The sequence below is a fragment of the Aethalodelphis obliquidens genome, unplaced genomic scaffold, assembly GCF_003676395.1.
Source record: "Aethalodelphis obliquidens isolate GAN/ISIS:26980383/991018 unplaced genomic scaffold, ASM367639v1 scaffold86, whole genome shotgun sequence".
NCBI classification, from domain to species: Eukaryota; Metazoa; Chordata; class Mammalia; order Artiodactyla; family Delphinidae; genus Aethalodelphis; species Aethalodelphis obliquidens.
In genome coordinates, this window is record NW_020838030.1 from 4,960,344 (window position 1) to 4,978,723 (window position 18,380).

An 18,380-nucleotide genomic window follows, 5' to 3' on the forward strand; every position below is an offset into this window, starting at 1 on the left:
GAAGGAGAAGAGAAAGAGAAAGGACCAGAGAAAATATCTGAAGAGATTATAGTCGAAAACTTCCCTAACATGGGAAAGGAAATAGCCACCCAAGTCCAGGAAGCACAGAGAGTCCCAGGCAGGATAAACCCAAGGAGAAACACGCTGAGACACATAGTAATCAAATTGACAAAAATTAAAGAAGAAGAAAACTTATTGAAAGCAACAAGGGAAAAATGACAAATAACATACAAGAGAACTCCCATAAGGTTAACAGCTGATTTCTCAGCAGAAACTCTACAAGCCAGAAGTGAGTGGCATGATATATTTAAAGTGATGAAAGGGAAGAACCTACAACCAAGATTACTCTACCTGGCAAGGATGTCATTCAGATTTGATGGAGAAATCAAAAGCTTTACAGGCAAGCAAAAGCTAAGATAATTCAGCACCACCAATCCAGCTCTACAACAAATGCTAAAGGAACTTCTCTAAGTGGGAAACACAAGAGAAGAAAAGGACCTACAAAAACAAACCCAAAACAATTAAGAAAATGGTAATAGGAACATACATATCTACAATTACCTTAAACGAGAATGGATTAAATGCTCCAACCAGAAGACACAGACTGGCTGAATGGATACGAAAACAAGACCCGTATATATGCTGTCTACAGAAGACGCACTTCAGACCTAGGGACACATACAGACTAAAAGTGAGGGGATGGAAAAAGATGTTCCATGCAATGGAAATCAAAAGAAAGCTGGAGTAGCAATACTCATATCAGATAAAATAGACTTTAAAATAAAGAATGTTACAAGAGACAAGGAAGGACACTACATAATGATCAAGGGATCAATCCAAGAAGAAGATATAACTATTCTAAATATATATGCACCCAACACAGGAACACCTCCATACATAAGGCAAATGCTAACAGCTATAAAAGAGGAAATCGACAGTAACACAATAATAGTGGGGGAATTTAACACCTCACTTACACCAATGGACAGATCATCCAAACAGAAAATTAATAAGGAAACACAAGCTTTAAATGACACAATAGACCAGACAGATTTAATTGATATTTATAGGACATTCCATCCAAAAACAGCAGATTACACTTTCTTCTCAAGTGCACACAAAACATCCTCCAGGATAGACCACATCTTGGGTCACAAATCAAGCCTCGGTGAATTTAAGAAAATTGAAATCACATCAAGCATCTTTTCCAACCACAGTGCTATGAGATTAGAAATCAATTACAGGGAAAAAAACAAAAAACACAAACACATGGAGGCTAAACAATACGTTACTAAATAACCAAGAGATCACTGAAGAAATCAAAGAGGAAATCAAAAAATACCTAGAGACAAATGACAATGAAAACACGACAACCCAAAACCTATGGGATGCAGCAAAGCAGTTCTCAGAGGGAAGTTTATAGCCATACAGTCCTACCTCAAGAAACAAGAAAAATCTCAAATTAACAATCTGACCTTACACCTAAAGGAACTAGAGGAAGAAGAACAAACAAAACCCAAAGTTAGTAGAAGGAAAGAAATCATAAAGATCAGAGCAGAAATAAATGAAATAGAAACAATAGCAAAGATCAATAAAACTAAAAGCTGGTTCATTGAGAAGATAAACAAAATTGATAAACCTTTAGCCAGACTCATCAAGAAAAAGAGGGAGAGGACTCAAATCAATAAAATTAGAAATGAAAAAGGAGACGTTACAACAGACACCGCAGAAATACAAAGCATCCTAGGAGACTACTACAAGCAACTATATGCCAATAAAATGGATAACCCGGAAGAAATGGACAAATTCTTAGAAAGGTATAACCTTCCAAGACTGAACCAGTAAGAAACAGAAAATATGAACAGACCAATCACAAATAAGGAAATTAAAACTGTGACTAAAAATCTTCCAACAAACAAAAGTCCAGGACCAGATGGCTTCACAGGTGAATTCTATCAAACATTTAGAGAACAGCTAACACCCATCCTTCTCAAACTCTTCCAAAAATTTGCAGAGGAAGGAACATTCCCAAACTCATTCTATGAGGCCACCATCACCCTGATACCAAAACCAGACAAAGATACTACAAGAAAAGAAAACTACAGGCCAATATCACTGATGAATATAGATGCAAAAATCCTCAACAAAATACTAGCAAACAGAATCCAACAACACATTAAAAGGATCATACACCATGATCAAGTGGGATTTATCCCAGGGATGCAAGGATTCTTCAATATACGCAGATCAATAAATGTGATACACCATATTAACAAACTGAAGAAGAAAAACCATATGGTCATCTCAACAGATGCAGAAAAGCTTTTGACAAAATCCAACACCCATTTATGATAAAAACTCTCCAGAAAGTGGGCATAGAGGGAACCTACCTCAACATAATAAAGGCCATATATGACAAAACCATGGCAAACATCATTCTCAATGGTGAAAAACTGAAAGCATTTCCTCTATCAAGAAGGATTCATCTATCCAACCAAACATCCAGCCATCTGACATTTGTCCATCTGATCATCCATTCTTCTACATAACCATCCACTTATATGCCCATCCATCCTTCTACCCACTCACCTATCTTCATACTGCCCATTTGTTAGATCATATGGTCAGCCTATCCATCTACTTTACACTCATCCACCAACTAATTCATCCACTAATCCATCCATTCCCTCTGCTATCCATTCATGTGTCTATCCATCAATCTACCTGTCGTTCCACCTGTTTATGCTCCTGCTTTTTCAGTCATCCCTCTGCCTCTCCAACCAACTCACCAATCTCTCATATACCCATTCATCCTCTCACACATTTAGTCATCCACCCATTAATCCACCCATCATCTGTCCATCCACTAATCCACCCATCAGTCCACTCATCCATTCATCTGCTATCCATTCATCCATCTCCCCCTCTACCCACCCACCAGTCCTCTTATACACCCATCCACATACCCATCTAGTCATTCACCAGTTTATCTATTCATCTGACCACCCATCCATGTATCTGCTTACTCATTTGTTCATTTGCCCTTTCATTCATCCATCCATCCATCCATCCATCCATCCACCTATTCATCCATGTGGCTATCCGTCTGCTTCCCCATGCACCCATCTCCATGTCCAAAACTCTGTCTCACTGAGTAGGATCCTCCAACACTATTATGACCCTTCTACCTTCATTCTTGGGCCCAGGAACCCCACTCTCATGCCCTTGTCCCCTTACTCCTTAGCTTATGCTGAAGCAGACCTGTCATAGTCTCCATTGCACAATACCCGCACAGGGATGCTGAAGGGCTGCCACACAGGATTCAGCGTGTTTTTCACAACCTCCGTCTTGTGGCAGATGGTGAACCTGGAGAGGACAGGAGGATTGGAACCTGCCTTTGGGGTAGGACTGAGCCCAGAGACAGAGCCTGATACTCTTGGAGATTCAAGCACATATCAGGCACTGCCTTGAGTGGATTCTGGGCTCAGGTCCCGGTGGAGTCTAAGATGTCCCAGCCTAAGAGCCCTAATGGGCCCATGGTCACAGTGGGGGCAGTGACTCACGTGCCATCCTCATTGCTCCTATAGAACACAAGGAAGGGGTCTGATTTCCCAAAGAAGTCCTTCTTGTCCAGCTTGTTTGCACACAGCTGCATGGTGGCAATATCCTATGGATGAAATTGGGCTATTGACACTCAAATTGCTCACAAACTCAGACAGCCCACTACAGGGAGTTTGGGGAGAGAAGAGAGCCTCCTGGGTCTAGTATGTGGCCCTTACTGACCCGACAATTGCTAAGCTCCTCTGCGGTCAGCAATATGGTCCCACACTTCTTGCCTGGTACACCCCTGGAAGCAGAAAAAGCCTCTTTGTGAGGGGAGAGGGGAGAGTAGGAAACAAGAATTGGGGTGGCCAATCTGGGATTGGGTAGGTCAGGGGATACAATCTGTCATTGACTGACAGTCCCGAGTATGTCCACCTCTGTCCTAGGTGACTTCTGGTGGGGAAAGACCTGACTTTGACTAGGGAAGGTTTCTAGTCTGGAAGGAAGGGGTTAACCTAGCCTACGTGGACATATCATAATGGTAGCACAGGAAAGACATAGGATTTAGAGTTCTGGGCAAGTTATTTTCCCTTTCTTTGGGCCCTGGTTTTCTCTTTATGTAATGGGAATCTTGCCCACCTCTCAGGGTTGTGAAGAGATCAGAATGAATGCCTAGAAGGAAAAGCAGTTGGTAAACTTGGTAGATATGAAGGTGGTTCTCTTTCTCAAAGCAGACTCTTCATCTACGATACACCAGACACTGTTCTAGGTATGAATTGGCCAGTTGGCACTTTCCAGCTCTGCTAGACCCTGCCTTCAGGGAGCTCCCAGGGGAAGGTGGGATGTCAAAGCCAATAGGCAAGTAGAGCATGATGTAGCAATCCTAACGAGGGAGAGGAATTTCTATCCAGATCTGGGGCAAAAGGGCTGGTTTGTTAGGTCAAAGATGCTGTGCTTTCTGAAGACTGTGAAGAGTGAGATCAAAAAGTCCAGGGCAGCCTTATCTTCTTCTGACCCAAGAAGGGACACTTCCATGTGCCCGAAGGGTGCATACCAGGATACCCATCCCCAACTTGCCTTGGGTCTCCAAGCAGTCAGGGACCCTGTTGATATGGGCCTGCAAACCCTAACCCCTATGGGATCCAAAAGTGTGGTAGAGAGGAAGCTAGGTTAGGAGTATTCTCAGTTCAAGTTTTGACTCCAGCTTGCTATGTGGTTTTCCCCATCTTTAAAATGAGAATTTGAACCATTTCTTTGGCTCCTTTGATCTCTGACTCTCTGTGCTTTAAAAAGACAGAGTGTAATGAGTACAGGGACTCTTCACCTGCACGTTCAGAACCGAGTCGCTGATCCTACTGCCTTCTCACTGTCCTTTGCTTCCTTAATGTTCTCCCTCATCTCATCACCCAGTGTGAATTCCAGTCATTCTGGACTATAATAATCACTCCCTTGCATCCTACTTCTTTTCCCTTACCCTCTCTCACTTCTATATACTTATCTGGCAGAACCACAGCCCTAGTTAAATCCAATTCTCTGCCTAACCTGTATTACACCTGTGCAACTGAATATGGCCAGAGGAAAACACACATTCATGCTAATTGCTTTCATTTTAAATGTGTGACCACAAACCTCAAGAGGGTCCTTAATCATACCATACACCCCGAGTCACTTCACGTTTCCAGTTCCGCGAGATGGCAGTTTCGCTCTTCCTCCTCCCTCCTCAACCCGCAAGCCTCCTCCTCCATCCTCACTCTCAGCCAATGACCTTGTTTCCTACCTCACTGACAAAACTGAAGCAACCAGAGGAGAATGTCCACAGACCCACCACGCACCTACCCTGCCTCCAGTATCTTCTCCAACACGAGGCCTTCCTACCGTTGCTATAAATGACTATCCATGTGCCTATTTACCCCTCCACTGTGTGCTACTTTCCACACCCTCCCTCTTGCCTGCACAGGGACGTCACTCTAGCAACTCTCCCCCCCTTTTTTTTTTCTCTTTTGGCCACGCCACACGTTATGTGGGATCTTACTTCCTCAACCAGGGATTGAACCCACACCCGCTACATTGGAAGCGTGGAGTCTTAACCACTGGACCGCCAGGGAAGTCCCTCCCCTCTTTTTATTATGTCAAATTTTCAGTTTCTACTGGATCATTCCCATTAGCATACAAATGTGGTATAATTTTCCTCATGTTAAAATATTACAAACCTATTCTTGCTCGCACTTCCCTCTCCAGCCACCCCTCCTTTTCTCTTCTCTTCTTTGCAGCAAAACCCCTTGAAAGATTCCTAATTCCCATTCCTCTCTTCCATTCTCTTCTAAACCTCCCCAACCAGGCTGTCACTCCCATCTCTCCTTCAAAACTCTGCTTGTCAGCGTCACCGGCGACCTCCATCTGGCTAAACCCAACGGCCAGTTCCCGATCCTCACCTTACTTGACCTGCAGCAGCATTTGACATAGTTGGCCACTCTCTTGTCCTTGATAAACATCCTTCACTTTGCTGCCGGGACAGCACCACCTGCTTTCGGTTACCCTCCCATTTCACTAATGATCCTTCTCAGCCTCCCTTTCTAGCTCCAATTCGTGGAGTCCTTGATCTTCCCTCTCTCCTCGCTCCCTTAGTGATCTCATCTAATCTCATGTCCTTAAAGAGCACCTAAGATTCACGTTTCTTATTGCCTATTTGACATGTCCACTCAGATGTCTAATAAAAATTATGAATTTCAACAGGTCAGACTGAACTCCTGGTTGACTTCCTCCCACAGCTTACTCCTCCCTCACTTTTTTTAAAAAAAATATCATCGTTTATGGCAACTCCATCTTTCCATTTGTTCAGGCCAAAGACCTTGGTATCATCCTCGTCTCCTCTTATCCTCTCACATCCATATGTGATCTGTCAGGAACCTGTTGGTTCCACCTTCAAGATACATCCAGAATCTGACCAATTCTCCCCTCCTTCACTGCTAGCACCGTGGATTACTTCTACCTTTGTCCACCCAAGGTTTAGTCTCAACCCGGCAGCATCCTTTGAAAGCAAGTCAGATCATATCAATCCTCTGCTCAGAACCCTCCAGTGACTTCCAACTCAGAGTAAAAACTAAAGTCCTTACAGTGGCTACAAGGCTCTAACTGTCAATGCTCCAAACTCACCTTCTCCTTTCTTCCCCCTGCTCACGCACTTCCACCCACACTGGCCTCCTTGCTGCTCTTTGAACACATCAGACTTCTGCACTGGCAGTTTCCTCTGCCTGGAACATTCCTCCTCCAGATATCTGCACAGCGCACTCCCTTACTTCCTTCAGGTCACTGCTCTGAAGTTACCTCTCTAGGAGGCCTACTCAAGCATTCTGTTGAACACTGCAACACCTACCCACCCAGCATTTTCAGTCCCCCTAATTCTGCTCTACTTTGTCTTTATTCCTCAATATTTAATGTCTTCTAATATATTATGTAATTTACTTATTTATTATGTCAGTTTTGTACTGTTTTTCTCCCCCTTCTGTTATATAAGCTCCCTGAGGGCAGGAACCTTTGTTTTGTTCACCACTGCAACCCAAGCCCCTTGAACAGTGGCTGACATAGAGTGAGTATATGCCCAGTAGTGTCTGTGGAATGGATACATCCCTGGTGCCTAGCACAGGGTATAGCATACAAAACAAGCTAATAAATATTTAGTGAGTGAATGTAATGTAAATTCCAGAGAACCTGATTTAGTGAGGAAAGCTTCCTGGAGGAGAAAGGCTTGGAAGTGGACCTTAAAGGTTGAATCAGACTTAGAAAAAGAATGAAAAAGGTGAGGAAAGAGAGAGACAAGATCCGTCAGGCCTGAGACTGACTTGAGCAAAGCCCTGGAGGTTGGATTTTCCCAGGAGGGTGATGGAAGCCACTGAAGGCCCCTGACCAGGGGAATCCCAGCCTCCATCAGTACAGGGTCGGCTGTGTCTTTAGGAGGAGCATTTGGAGGCCCGCCCTTCCCCCGCTCCCCTTCAGGTTCAGCTCACGTGAGGGGTCGCTCTACTCGGCTGCCCTGGCCTCCGATCACCTCTCCCAGGGCCAGGAACGCTTGTCCCAGGAAATCCTGCGCCGGGATACAGAGTCAGCGGGGCGAGGACCGGCTGGCGGCGCAGAGTCCCAGCCCAGCCCTGGTGACGCTGCTGCACTGACCACGGCGACTGTAGGCAGCGGTACCACGCGGCCGGGGCTTTAAAGGAGGCGCGGGGTCCCCAGGAAAGCTGCCCTTCTTGGTCCTGCCATCACTTTAAGCCAAGATACCATCCCACCCCTCGCCTTTCACACACCACACATGTCGCCCCCGCCCAGCCCCGTTCAGCCTCACCTTCTGAGGGTCCCAGCAACAGTCGAGAAGGAAGAGTAGCAGTGAGTAAGAGGCACAGGCGGGAAACCGAGGCAGGAGCAGGAGAGGAGGGCAGGGAGGGCAGGTTCGGGGCCGAAGAAGGTCGAGTCGGGTTTGAGGGGGAGGAGGGTTCTAAGGAGGGTCGTTTAACACACACTGAGCGCCGCCTGTGTGCCCAGCCAGCCCGTGAGTGAACGGTCGCTCACCGGTTTGGAGATGTTGGTTCTGGAGTCGACGTTGTACCTGGGAAGAGAGTGGGACCAACATGGGGCGGGGCTGGTGGGAGAGCCTGGGAAAGGAGTCAGATTTCGAGTCCAGGTTAAAATTGTGGGTGGAAGGAGGGGCAGCCTTGCACCCGAATTCAACCTGGACTTCCTTTTGGCAGGAGTCGGCGTCATTGTGAGTCAGACCCGGGGCGAGGCCAAGTTCGGGGTCTGCTGGGGGCAGGATCACGTCAGAGGTAGGGCTTGGGAAGGAGCGGAGGGTTGGATCTGACCTAAGGGCAGGGCCAACCTAGACTTGTGGGCGGAGCTAAGGCTGAGCCGAGCCCTTCAGAGTGCCACAGAACCGGGCTTGGGGGTGGAGCCAGGCCGGGGGTGGGGGGTGGGGCCCGCGTGGGGGCGGAGCCAGCCGGAATTTCGGGCTGATCGAGGTCGGGGGGCGGTCCAAGCCAGATCCGGGGCGGGGCTCACACATCGAAGCGCAGGTTTTGCTTTTCCTCGAAGAAGTAGTCGAGGACGAATTTGCGCACGAAGTCTGGGTTCAGCGTGTTGTCGATCACCTCGGTCCGTCCGAACTGAATGGAGAGCGGAGAGTCAGCGCGAGGCCTGTAAGGGGGCAGGTGGTTCCCAGGGGCGGCTCCGGACTGGCCAAGGGTTCTAGGACTTACCTCCCGCCACTCTTGGCTGGCCCGGCTCTGCGTGTAGAGCACCACCACTGCAGGCGGGAGCGGGGGCGGGGAGGGAAGGACTTCAGGTCGGCCCGCACCCCCTCCCCGCCCCTCAGTCTTTCCCGGACCCCAGGTTCCCTCCCTCCTGGCCCTGGTGCCGCCTACTGGGGTCGGACTTGGAGAAGGTGTCGAGGTCCAGCAGGTTCCTAGAGAAAGGGACAGACAGACGGACACGGGGTGGATCATTCTGGAGCCCATCGCCTCGAACCTGCCCAAAGATGGGCACCTGGGGAGGCACGGGGCTCACATCACACTCCCCTCCCCCGTTACTACCTCCGGCTTGGGTGTGTGTGTGGGGGGGGGGCGCGTTATCAGCACCCTGGACAACACCGGAAATCTGCGCCCAAGAACCGTTTCTCTGCGGACTGGACTGCCTCCAAGGGTCCAGGAAAGAGGGCTAGCCCCCAGAACTTTGCCCTCCTGCGGCGCAGATCCTACTGGACCCCCGAGACCCGTCCCTTGAAGCCGCAGGCTGAGCCCTCTTTTGTAGTCGGAGCTGTTCCAGGAAACCCCCTTCCCGAGTCCGCTAGCGACTCCCCTGAGTCTGCAGCCGCGATTTTCCTTCCCGAATGCTGCTTCCCCAGCGGTCTAGCCCCTCTCCGCGTTGAGCCCCGGAGCTGGGTGGTGCTGGGGCAATGCCTAAGCCCTCCCCAGCGTGGCCCGCTCACCGGCAGGACACGGTAATTTCAATCTTGGTGGCCGGGACGCTGCGCTCAGAGGCTCCGCTGAGCGACATGGCTGGTCGGCTAGCCGGAGCTGCGGCAGGCTGCGAGACGGGGGCCGCCGGAGCTGCTAGGGGCGGCGGCGGGGTCGGCCCATGTGCCGCCGCGGCGCTGGCGGCGGAGGCTGCACTCCCTCCAGCCCTGCGCGCACTCTTGCTGCTTGCGCCTTCACTGTGGCCGGCGGCGCAGCGGCTCCAGATGGCAACACAGCCCCGCCCGGCCCTGCGGGTGGCCCCCACCCCACTGGAGCAGCCTCGAGCAGTCCAAGAACCTTACACAGATTCGAACTCCAACCCACAAGGTGGGAGAGTCCTCCCAGCACGTTTCCCCGGGGCCAAAGCCAGTGCCCCCCCACATCCCCGCGAGCTGTCCCCGAAGCTGAAGGGTTCCAGATACCTGGTGGGCGTTGGGGTCGATTCCTCTTCTTGAGCCGCTCGCTCAATCTGTTTCTCCTCCTTCCCACTCCCGTCCTCCCTCCCTCAGTCTCTGAAGAGTTACACATTTGCGTGACCTTGGGCAAGTTACTTAACGTCTCTGTGGCTCAGTTCATTAGTAGAATGGCCATTAATAGCACCTATTCGGGGTGTTGTAAAATTTCATCGAGAATAATCCACAGAAAGGAGTTAGCACAGGGGATTGTACACAGTAAATACTCAAGAAATGTTCACCAGCATTATTTCCTTCTTGGCATTCACACTGATGACCTCTTTTGTGTTTAGAGTCAGAGGTCAGTAAATGGTGGCTGTTACAGCACTGTGCAAAACCTTTTGTCCATGTCCTTGAACCCGCATGACTTCATGGTGTTAAGAGATGCAGACACACTCTGTGAGGATGCAACCCACTCCAGGTCACACGGTAGGTTGTCAGCCAGGTCCATCCTCCCCACATCACCTACTACCTCCAAAGCCCTGGAAGCCAATCCCTCACCGAAGGAACGCAGGGGCTGCAGGTCACCTGTACCAGTCTGCTAAACTTGTTAAAAATGAAGATTCTCCCCACACCCTTCCCAGCTAAATGAAACTCAGCAACTTCAAGTCTGAATTTCAGGCAGCCCTGGAAATCTGCATGGATAAACAGGCTCCCTAGGGAGGACTAGGGCCCACTCAGGCCTGAGGACCACTGCTCCCACCTTAACAGCCTGTGACTACATGTCCCCGTCTCACTGGAGACTCTCATGGCTCAGGAGTTAAGGGGAACACCCAAGTCTCCAGTTCCCTTCCTGCTTCATCTGTACCCCTCCCCCCAGCAAAAAGAAGGACAAGGAGAACCTTCTAAATAACTCCACAAAGACAGGAGCCAAATGATAATGCGATAGAGTAGCTGTTCAAAAAGGCTTTGATTTCATTTTGTGATCTGTGTCAAAACTGCCTCATTCTCAGCGCGGGTGACCCCTCCTCCCCAGGAGACGAGAATGGAAAGTGGGGGTCTTTTGTGAAGTCTCGGCCTCCACAAGGCCCCAGGGAAACCCCACATAGTTCTGAGAGTTGACAGGAATCCTGGCAAAGACTAAGGTGGGTGGGAGGCAGTGACAAGTAGGGTGGCGGACACCAGTCAGGAAGCTGGGGTGGGGGAGAACCCCGTCCTTGGCCCTGCTCAGCCTTGGGGCTGCCATGTGCATGATGGAGAAGGGGAGATTTCCCCCCACCTTGAAGCACCCCTTGGCTGGGCATGGCTTTGATTCCGCTTAGGGCTCAGGTGAGAGAGGAGCAGGAAGCTGTCATGAGCTGGCTGCTTCATAAGGTGCTGCTGCTGGTGCCCCGGAGTCCAACACCACGGACAAACTGCTCCAGCAGGCCGATGGCACCGGAGGGACTGGGGGCTGCTGCCCGAAGCCCCACTGTGCTGCTGTAGGCAGCCAAGAAGGCTGAGCGCACCTCCTGTAGCCGAGTCTCCCGTTCACTCAGGGCTGTAAGCCTGTGCGGAGGGAGGGAGGGAAAGAGAGAGAATTAACGCATTACCCTGGGGCAGGATCCAACATTCTCATCCTGACGCCACACTGCCTATCCTTCTGCATTCCTCAGTAGAAGGCCAGCATCTGCCCCGTGGCCATACTACCCTTGTGGTTCAGGCCCCAAATGTTTGGCCCTGTTCCTCTTTTAAACTCTCTCTCAGCTCTCAGGCTGCTGTTCCTACCTGGAGAGGCCAGAGCCCTCACCTTCAGTCACTGCAGTCCCCAGGTAAACAGCTAGGAAGGTGCTGGCTTTTCCAGCAGGACTTCTTTTCTCATTCTATCTGCTTTTCCTTCCCTGGCCTCTACAGGCACTTATCACAAGTCAAGAAGGGGAACAACAAGTGTGAATTCCACGTAAGGCTGTTTGATGACTTGAAGAGTCTTTAATAGAAAAGGCCTGAGATACCAGCCACGCCCAACCTCTGGACTCAACCTCTGAAGTCTAGGGGTAGGAGGGACACAGAATTAGAGGAAAGGTCACAGACCCACATGAGATGAGCCCTCACATTCCCATCTACCTAAGCACAAAGACCAGCCCTGACCACTAACTCACTCCAAAATTTCCCCTAAGAGACCAATCACTGGGTAACCCCTCCTGCAAATTTGTTAGAAGCAGCAGCAATATCCCCAGTTCCCAAGCCCAAATGACTTGCACCTAGGGCCTGGGGTAGCACATGGAGATATGAGGATAAGTGAGTGTCCAGGGGTAAGTATGAGGAGAACAGACCCAGGGAAAACAGATTGGTGGGAGTGGGGTGTGTGTGTGAGAGAGAGTGAGAGAGTGAGAGAGAGTGAGAGAGAGAAGAAGCAGCAGCAGCAGAAGCAGGTTGTAGGGCGAAGGAAAGTCAAATAGCTCTAGCAGCAGCACTAAGAAAATGGGGCTGATACTGGATTCCTGCAATACCATGAACAACTCCGAAGTCTCTCTTGGCATGTGGGGGAGATACGTGGCCCCGGATTTTCTTTACTTCCTAATTAGGTTTTACATAGGCTGGAGACCATGTGTGCTTCTTTAGCTTTTCCTGAGAGCATATAACCAGGAGAAATACAGATAGTAGTTCACATTCACAGGGAATATCTAAAGGTCCGTATGTATGCATTCTCACTGCCCCCTATTTTTAGGAGGCAGAAAGGGGAGAGATCACAACTTATTTAGAAACAAGATAACTGGAGCCCAGAGAGAGTATGTGATCCGCTTGAGGACATATGGCAGGCAGAGACTGGAGCTACCATAGTGCCATTCCCTCTCAAGTGATGAGCTAGCAGGCTAGAGAAGTCAAGGCTGATATCCCAAGACAGAGCTGGTAAACATATTGGTTTTTTTTTTTTAAATTTTTTTGCCCATGCAGCATGTGGGATCTTAGTTCCCCAACCAGGGATCGAACCCGTACCCCCCTGAAGTGGAAGTGCAGAGTCTTAACCACTGGACCGCCAGGGAAGTCCCCAGAGCTAGTAAACATAACAGCTAGGATTTGGATTAAATTTCTCTGACATCAAAGCCAAAGCAGTGAACCCACATACTATGTGACCTCACCAGGAATCAACCCTGACCCTAGGCCCATCCTGCAGTGTTGGAGGCCATGGGATCACGGAGAACCTAGCCCTCCTCTGGGAACCACCCCTAACCTGAGGGTTGGCTGGGAGCACAGTGAGCTACTCAAGGCATAAATTGTAGGATCTGGGGCTAGAGCTGCCCGCTTCAGTGGCTAATACCAGGTAAGTGAGGGGTGCTATTAAGCAGGGGCAGAGATGTCTGCTTCCTCCAGAGGTAGCTCTTAGGCTCTCTGGCTGAAGTAGGAAGAGCCTACAGAAAGGTGCAGACATCTATTTCTTTAATCCTCAAAAATCTAAGAGATCTTGTTTCTGGCTTAAGGGCCTGGCTATAGAGAAGGCTGTACCAGGCCCTAGTGGCCTCTGAAGTCCTTGGGCTACTCCCTAGCTGCGGGGCCAGGGCCTGTGAGCACCATCTAGGAATCCCAAGGTCTGGCCCCTGCTTGCCCTCAGCAGGAATCCTTCTCAACTCCCAAGGGCAACTTGCCTCCAACCTGTCAGCCCTGGAGGGTATGAACTGGATTCTGGTGGTGGTGATGAACACCCAGCACCCGGTGGGGAGGCGAAGGCCCTTAGGCAGCCACAGACCAGAAGCAGATCCTGCTCCCCAGGCCACCGGAGGCTCTCCCCGCCTGACATCCGTGAAACAGCAGCGCAGGCAGGGGGCAGGCGGCAGCCAGAGAGGCAGCTGCTCTGCTAGAACTGGAAGTCCAGCATTGGAGCTTTGGAGGGAGAGGATTTTACAGGCTTGGGCTTTGGATGGGCATCCCTGTCCAATTTTCTTTCCTGACCAGAGACAAAAGCAGATGACAAAAGGGGGGAGGGGACAGCAAGGAACCCTCGGTTCTGCTTGGGAGCACAGCCCTCGGGCTAACCCGTTTTGGCTCTGGTCTCCACCATACACCTACTTTCACTACTCCACTGTTCTGCTTTCAAAGGGTTCTCATGGCAGGCAAAGCCTTGGACAGAAATAGAATCTTTTATAGCTAGAGTCCAGCCAGCTTTCCCTAAGGGTGTGTGCCCCAAGAGACCCATGGATGGGTTTTAGAGGCCGGGGAGAGTGAACACACTCCAACGCACTTCCTGAGCAGTCCATCAGGCCCCCTTCATACCTCAGGGTCCAGGAGCAGTGAGGTATACTTAACTGAGACACTCGGGAGGGGCAGGGAGCCCAGGCCAGCTCCCTGGGGCCTGCTGCTGCCTCATTCCTAGCCAGCACTCAGTGGCTCACCAGCTTTTGATACGGGCGGGCGGGGTGGGGTGGGGTGGGGGCGGGGCATCCTGTCTTCTCAAGCAAGACACTTACAGACAATTGTTAGGGAGCTCATCCGGGAAGCTGAAAGGGAGAGAGGAGTCTGTGTGCAGGACAGCCCGCTCCTGAATACTGCCACAGCCTGTTACCATCTGCCAGCTGCCAAAGTCTGTGGAGAGAGAGGATCCGGGCAGGGGATGGTCCACTGATCTGGGGCAGAGAGGAGAGAGAGGGGAGATGATGTAGTCAGTCATATGCCTGACAGGGGAGGCCCTGGAGGAGTGGGGCGGGGAGGCTACGGTGGCCCTGGGACTGGGCCACAAGGGTCTGTTGGTAGAGCAGCTGTAAAGTTAACCATTTTCTCCAAAAGTACAAAAACAGCTGGACAGGTTATGACCAAGAAAGAAGAGTAAAAACCACAAGGCAGGGACTTCCCTGGTGGCGCAGTGGTTAAGAATCTGCCTGCCAATGCAGGGGACACGGGTTCGAGCCCTGGTCTGGGAGGATCCCACATGCCACGGAGCAGCTGGGCCCATGCACCGCAGCTGCTGAGCCTGAGCTCTGGAGCCCACGAGCCACAGCTGCTGGGCCTGCGTGCCTGGGGCCTGTGCTCTGCAGCGAGAGAGGCCACTGCAATAAGAAGCCCGAGCACCGCAATGAAGAGTAGCCCCCGCTCGCCGCAACTAGAGAAAGTCCACGCACAGCAACAAAGACCCAACGCAGCCAAAAGTAAATAAATAAAATAAAATAAATTTATTAAAAAAAAAAAAAGACCATAAGGCAGGCTCAGCTGTGAGGACAATGTATCATGCAAAGACTTACAGGAGCAAAAGAACAAGAGCAAAGCATGGTGACAAAGGTGAGCCAGCAACCAAAGCCTGGGATCAGGGCATGCCTGCTCTGGCTGACAAAGCAAGTCAAATCTCAACAGCACCAAAAGGAGGGGAGCAAGGCTGAATGCCCCAGGAACCAGGGAGGCAGGATCACCCCACACTCCCTGGCATGCAGATTGGCAGGGTGGCAATGCAGAATCCAGACCACTGAGGTCCTATGGTAGAGATGGGAGAACAAGCCTCTTGGGGACGGTGCGGGCGGTGACCTAGATGGAAGAGGAAGGTGACGGGAGCCCTGAGCCCTGCCCTCTTCCTCTGCAGCGCCTTCCAGGAGCCAAAGTTCGTATTCACAAGCATCGACCCAGCAACCTCACTGGCTATGCCCAGGAGGAAGGAATGAAATCAGGCAGCCAACTTGACAACTTCATCAGGCCTTTTTCAAGCAGAAGTTTGGGGGGTGCGGGGAGAGGAAAGCTGTATTGGGAATCTACCACCACCTCCCCACTCACAGCCCAGCCTTCTCTGCTGTCTCTGGACAGTAGCCCAGCTGGTGGGGGAGGAAGGGAGGAGACAGGGAAACATCAAACAAGGCCCTTCCATCAGCTACCCCAGGTCCCAATCCCCAGAGGCGCATCATCTTTGATGCTTGACCCTTTGTTCTTTAATTCAAGAATAGCAGAAGGTGCTCCTGTAGGGACCCAGAAACAGAGCAGAAGCATGAATAGTGGTACAGGGGGTGGGATACTGAAAAATTAATTGACCTTGGCCCACCCAGTTAGCTGGAGTCAAGGGCTCCTAGACTGAGGTGACAGTCCCCATGGGTCCCCAGGCCAGCTTATCCTCAAGTAGTTGCCAAGTTGAGTGCAGCTCTGGCCAGCAATGCATCTCTGCTGATCATAAATCATCTTTTTTTTTTTTTTTTTTTTTTTTTGTGGTAGGCGGGCCTCTCACTGTTGTGGCCTCTTCCGTTGCAGAGCACAGGCTCCAGACGCGCAGGCTCAGCGGCCATGGCTCACGGGCCCAGCCGCTCCGCGGCATGTGGGATCCTCCCGGACCGGGGCACGAACCCGTGTTCCCTGCATCAGCAGGTGGACTCCCAACCACTGCGCCACCAGGGAAGCCCTCATCTCCTTCTTAGAGGAAGGAAAATGGCAGCCCAGACAGGTAAGGACACTCACCCAAGGTTCCACGGCTACAGAGTGCAAGAATAGATTTTTAAAGCCAAGATTGATTACAGATTTGCTGTACAACAGAACCACCTTGAGACCAGGGAAAACAGCTAGCTTTCTACGTTAAAGCCGCCATGAATCGGACCCACCCTGCAACATAGAGACTTGCCATATTCATTGCTCCTGCTCTACTCTGGAAGGTGTATGACAGCAGCACTGGGGATGAGGACAGGTCATGGTCTGCTACCTGGTGGAAGCCCTAGTGACTGACAAAGCAGGGCTTCCTTCTTCCTACGTGGAGAAACTTGGTAGGGTTCAGGCCAGACACTGTATCTCTGGTGATCCTTAACTGTCTAAATCAGAGACTACTGCCTACATGCAAGAGCAAGCTACATGCCACCGTGTGGTGCCTGCCCTGTGCTTCCCCTGGGTCACGCTGGAGTCTTCAGTCAATGCAACCCTTCTTGAGGGCAGCCTGGCTCCACAAATCTCACCTCCTGCTCAAACTTTAAGGTAAGGCAGAGTTTCTTTTCCAGTTTTCGGGAAAATAATTGCTAAACAGCAGAGTATTGAGGGAATGAAAGTAATGTGAAGTACAGGAGGCTGGGTAGGACGAGGGACTTATGGGGCAGGGAACATGGGGGTTTCTTATGCTCCTAACCCCACTCCCCAGGGCTATCAGAGACTCACACTTCCAATGGGAAAATGACAGATGGAATATGGTTACAGAGAGGTTCCCAGCACGGGCTCTTGGTCTCCTAGGCTAGTCCCTTGTCTGTACTTCCCGTGTGCAGCAGGTAGCACCCCCAGGCAAGAGCCATGCTTGAAGCAGCCCGGGGACAGCTGTAGTATGGAGTAGGCAGCACAGACAGCAACAGGGCACATGATCCCAGGGGCCACAAAGGAATCTCAGCAAGCAGCCAACCATCTTTTGCATCTTTTTTCAAGAGTGAGCACACAGGCTCCAAATGAATCTTCGTATTTGAGGCTTTTGTCAAGCAAAGGGTTGCGAAGCAACCGTTGCGTTCCTGGGTTTGAGAGCAAGGGGCTGTGCTAAGCAAAGAGGTCCTCGTAAGTACACATCTGGAGTAGCTGGCTAGAGGGGGCACCTAAAGATGACAGGGAACAGTCACGAAAAGGAAGCACCTGCACCTGCCGAGTGAAAGAAGGAAGGAAAACTTTCAAGTTAGCCTCAGTACACAGGTAACGCAACCAGCCTTAATACAACCCCATGCTCTTCTGCCCTATACCCTTACTCGAGTGCAAACACAGCATCTACCTCCACCGACCTACCTACAGGACTGGAGGGCACATGGGGCCAAGCTGCCCTCAAACTGGACAACTGTGGAGCTGACAGTGCTTCCAAGGTCATCCATCCACATCCCGAGGGCCCAGACCTCTGCCCAGGAGGTTGGCTTCTTGGCAACATTTCACTCCCTTAGATGGGTATGGCCTAAGCCCCTGTTCACAGCACCAACAGAGCTAAATGGCCCCACCCTGCCCCACACCTGCCAGACCCCTGCTGTGGGCCAGCTCAGGCAAGTGTGTTTTAGCTGGTCCTTTTGGAAGGGGGTACAGGAGTATCCATACAAGCAGAGCTGGCCCAAGCCACACAGCTGAGGCGAGGAGAAAGAGGTCTGGCCTGAGGTACCTGATCTGGCCTTTTACCTAGCTGCCCAGTGCCCTGACACAGCCCACAGTCCTTCAGAAATGAGACTGATAAGGACGGGTCTTAACCACAACTACAGTTTACTGAGCATTTCCAGTACTCATGGAAAGGATAAGTATTACTATGTGCCACGTATTTTGCTCCATTATCTCACTTAAACCCAAACTTATGGAGACCAGGATCATTACTGCCACTTTAAAGATGGGATAAAAAAGACTGAGCTCAGAAGGGAAGTGTTTTTTGCAAGTCACACAGCTAGAAGTGGCAAAGCTGGGATTGAAACCCAGCCTGACCAAAACCCATGCTAGCCGCATAGTACACTGATCTTCCTTCCTGATAAGAGATGGTGGAGGCCTCAGGGATTGACTCGGGGATGGACACTTC

General features: G+C 50.7%; 2 protein-coding genes across 16 annotated transcripts in view; both read right to left on the bottom strand.

The window, feature by feature from the left end:
* LOC113613230 (copine-9) overlaps positions 1-10,723 on the bottom strand; it is a 41,703-nt gene extending 30,980 nt beyond the window's left edge. For 2 of the 6 annotated variants that reach the window (XM_027093781.1, XM_027093784.1), the window contains exons 1-11: positions 9,968-10,723; positions 9,518-9,641; positions 8,955-8,995; positions 8,790-8,836; positions 8,593-8,696; positions 8,107-8,143; positions 7,883-7,885; positions 7,548-7,624; positions 3,784-3,847; positions 3,564-3,667; positions 3,262-3,366 (exon numbers count right to left, since the gene is read on the bottom strand). In XM_027093781.1, the coding sequence (XP_026949582.1) occupies positions 3,262-3,366; positions 3,564-3,667; positions 3,784-3,847; positions 7,548-7,624; positions 7,883-7,885; positions 8,107-8,143; positions 8,593-8,696; positions 8,790-8,836; positions 8,955-8,995; positions 9,518-9,641; positions 9,968-10,073 (812 nt within the window). In that variant the 5' untranslated portion in view covers positions 10,074-10,723. Of the gene's footprint in view, positions 1-3,261; positions 3,367-3,563; positions 3,668-3,783; positions 3,848-7,547; positions 7,625-7,882; positions 8,038-8,106; positions 8,281-8,592; positions 8,697-8,789; positions 8,837-8,954; positions 8,996-9,517 lie in introns of those variants that run through there. The other 4 variants (XM_027093786.1, XM_027093785.1, XM_027093782.1 and 1 more) reach the window with 4 other exon arrangements.
* Positions 10,724-10,888: 165 nt separating this feature from the next.
* Positions 10,889-18,380, bottom strand: part of MTMR14 (myotubularin related protein 14) — a 43,402-nt gene continuing 35,910 nt past the window's right edge. For 5 of the 10 annotated variants that reach the window (XM_027093797.1, XM_027093791.1, XM_027093796.1 and 2 more), the window contains one exon: positions 10,889-11,485. In XM_027093797.1, coding sequence (XP_026949598.1) covers positions 11,305-11,485 — 181 coding nt within the window. In that variant the 3' untranslated portion in view covers positions 10,889-11,304. Of the gene's footprint in view, positions 11,486-14,379; positions 14,536-18,380 lie in introns of all 10 variants that reach the window. The other 5 variants (XM_027093789.1, XM_027093788.1, XM_027093787.1 and 2 more) reach the window with 2 other exon arrangements.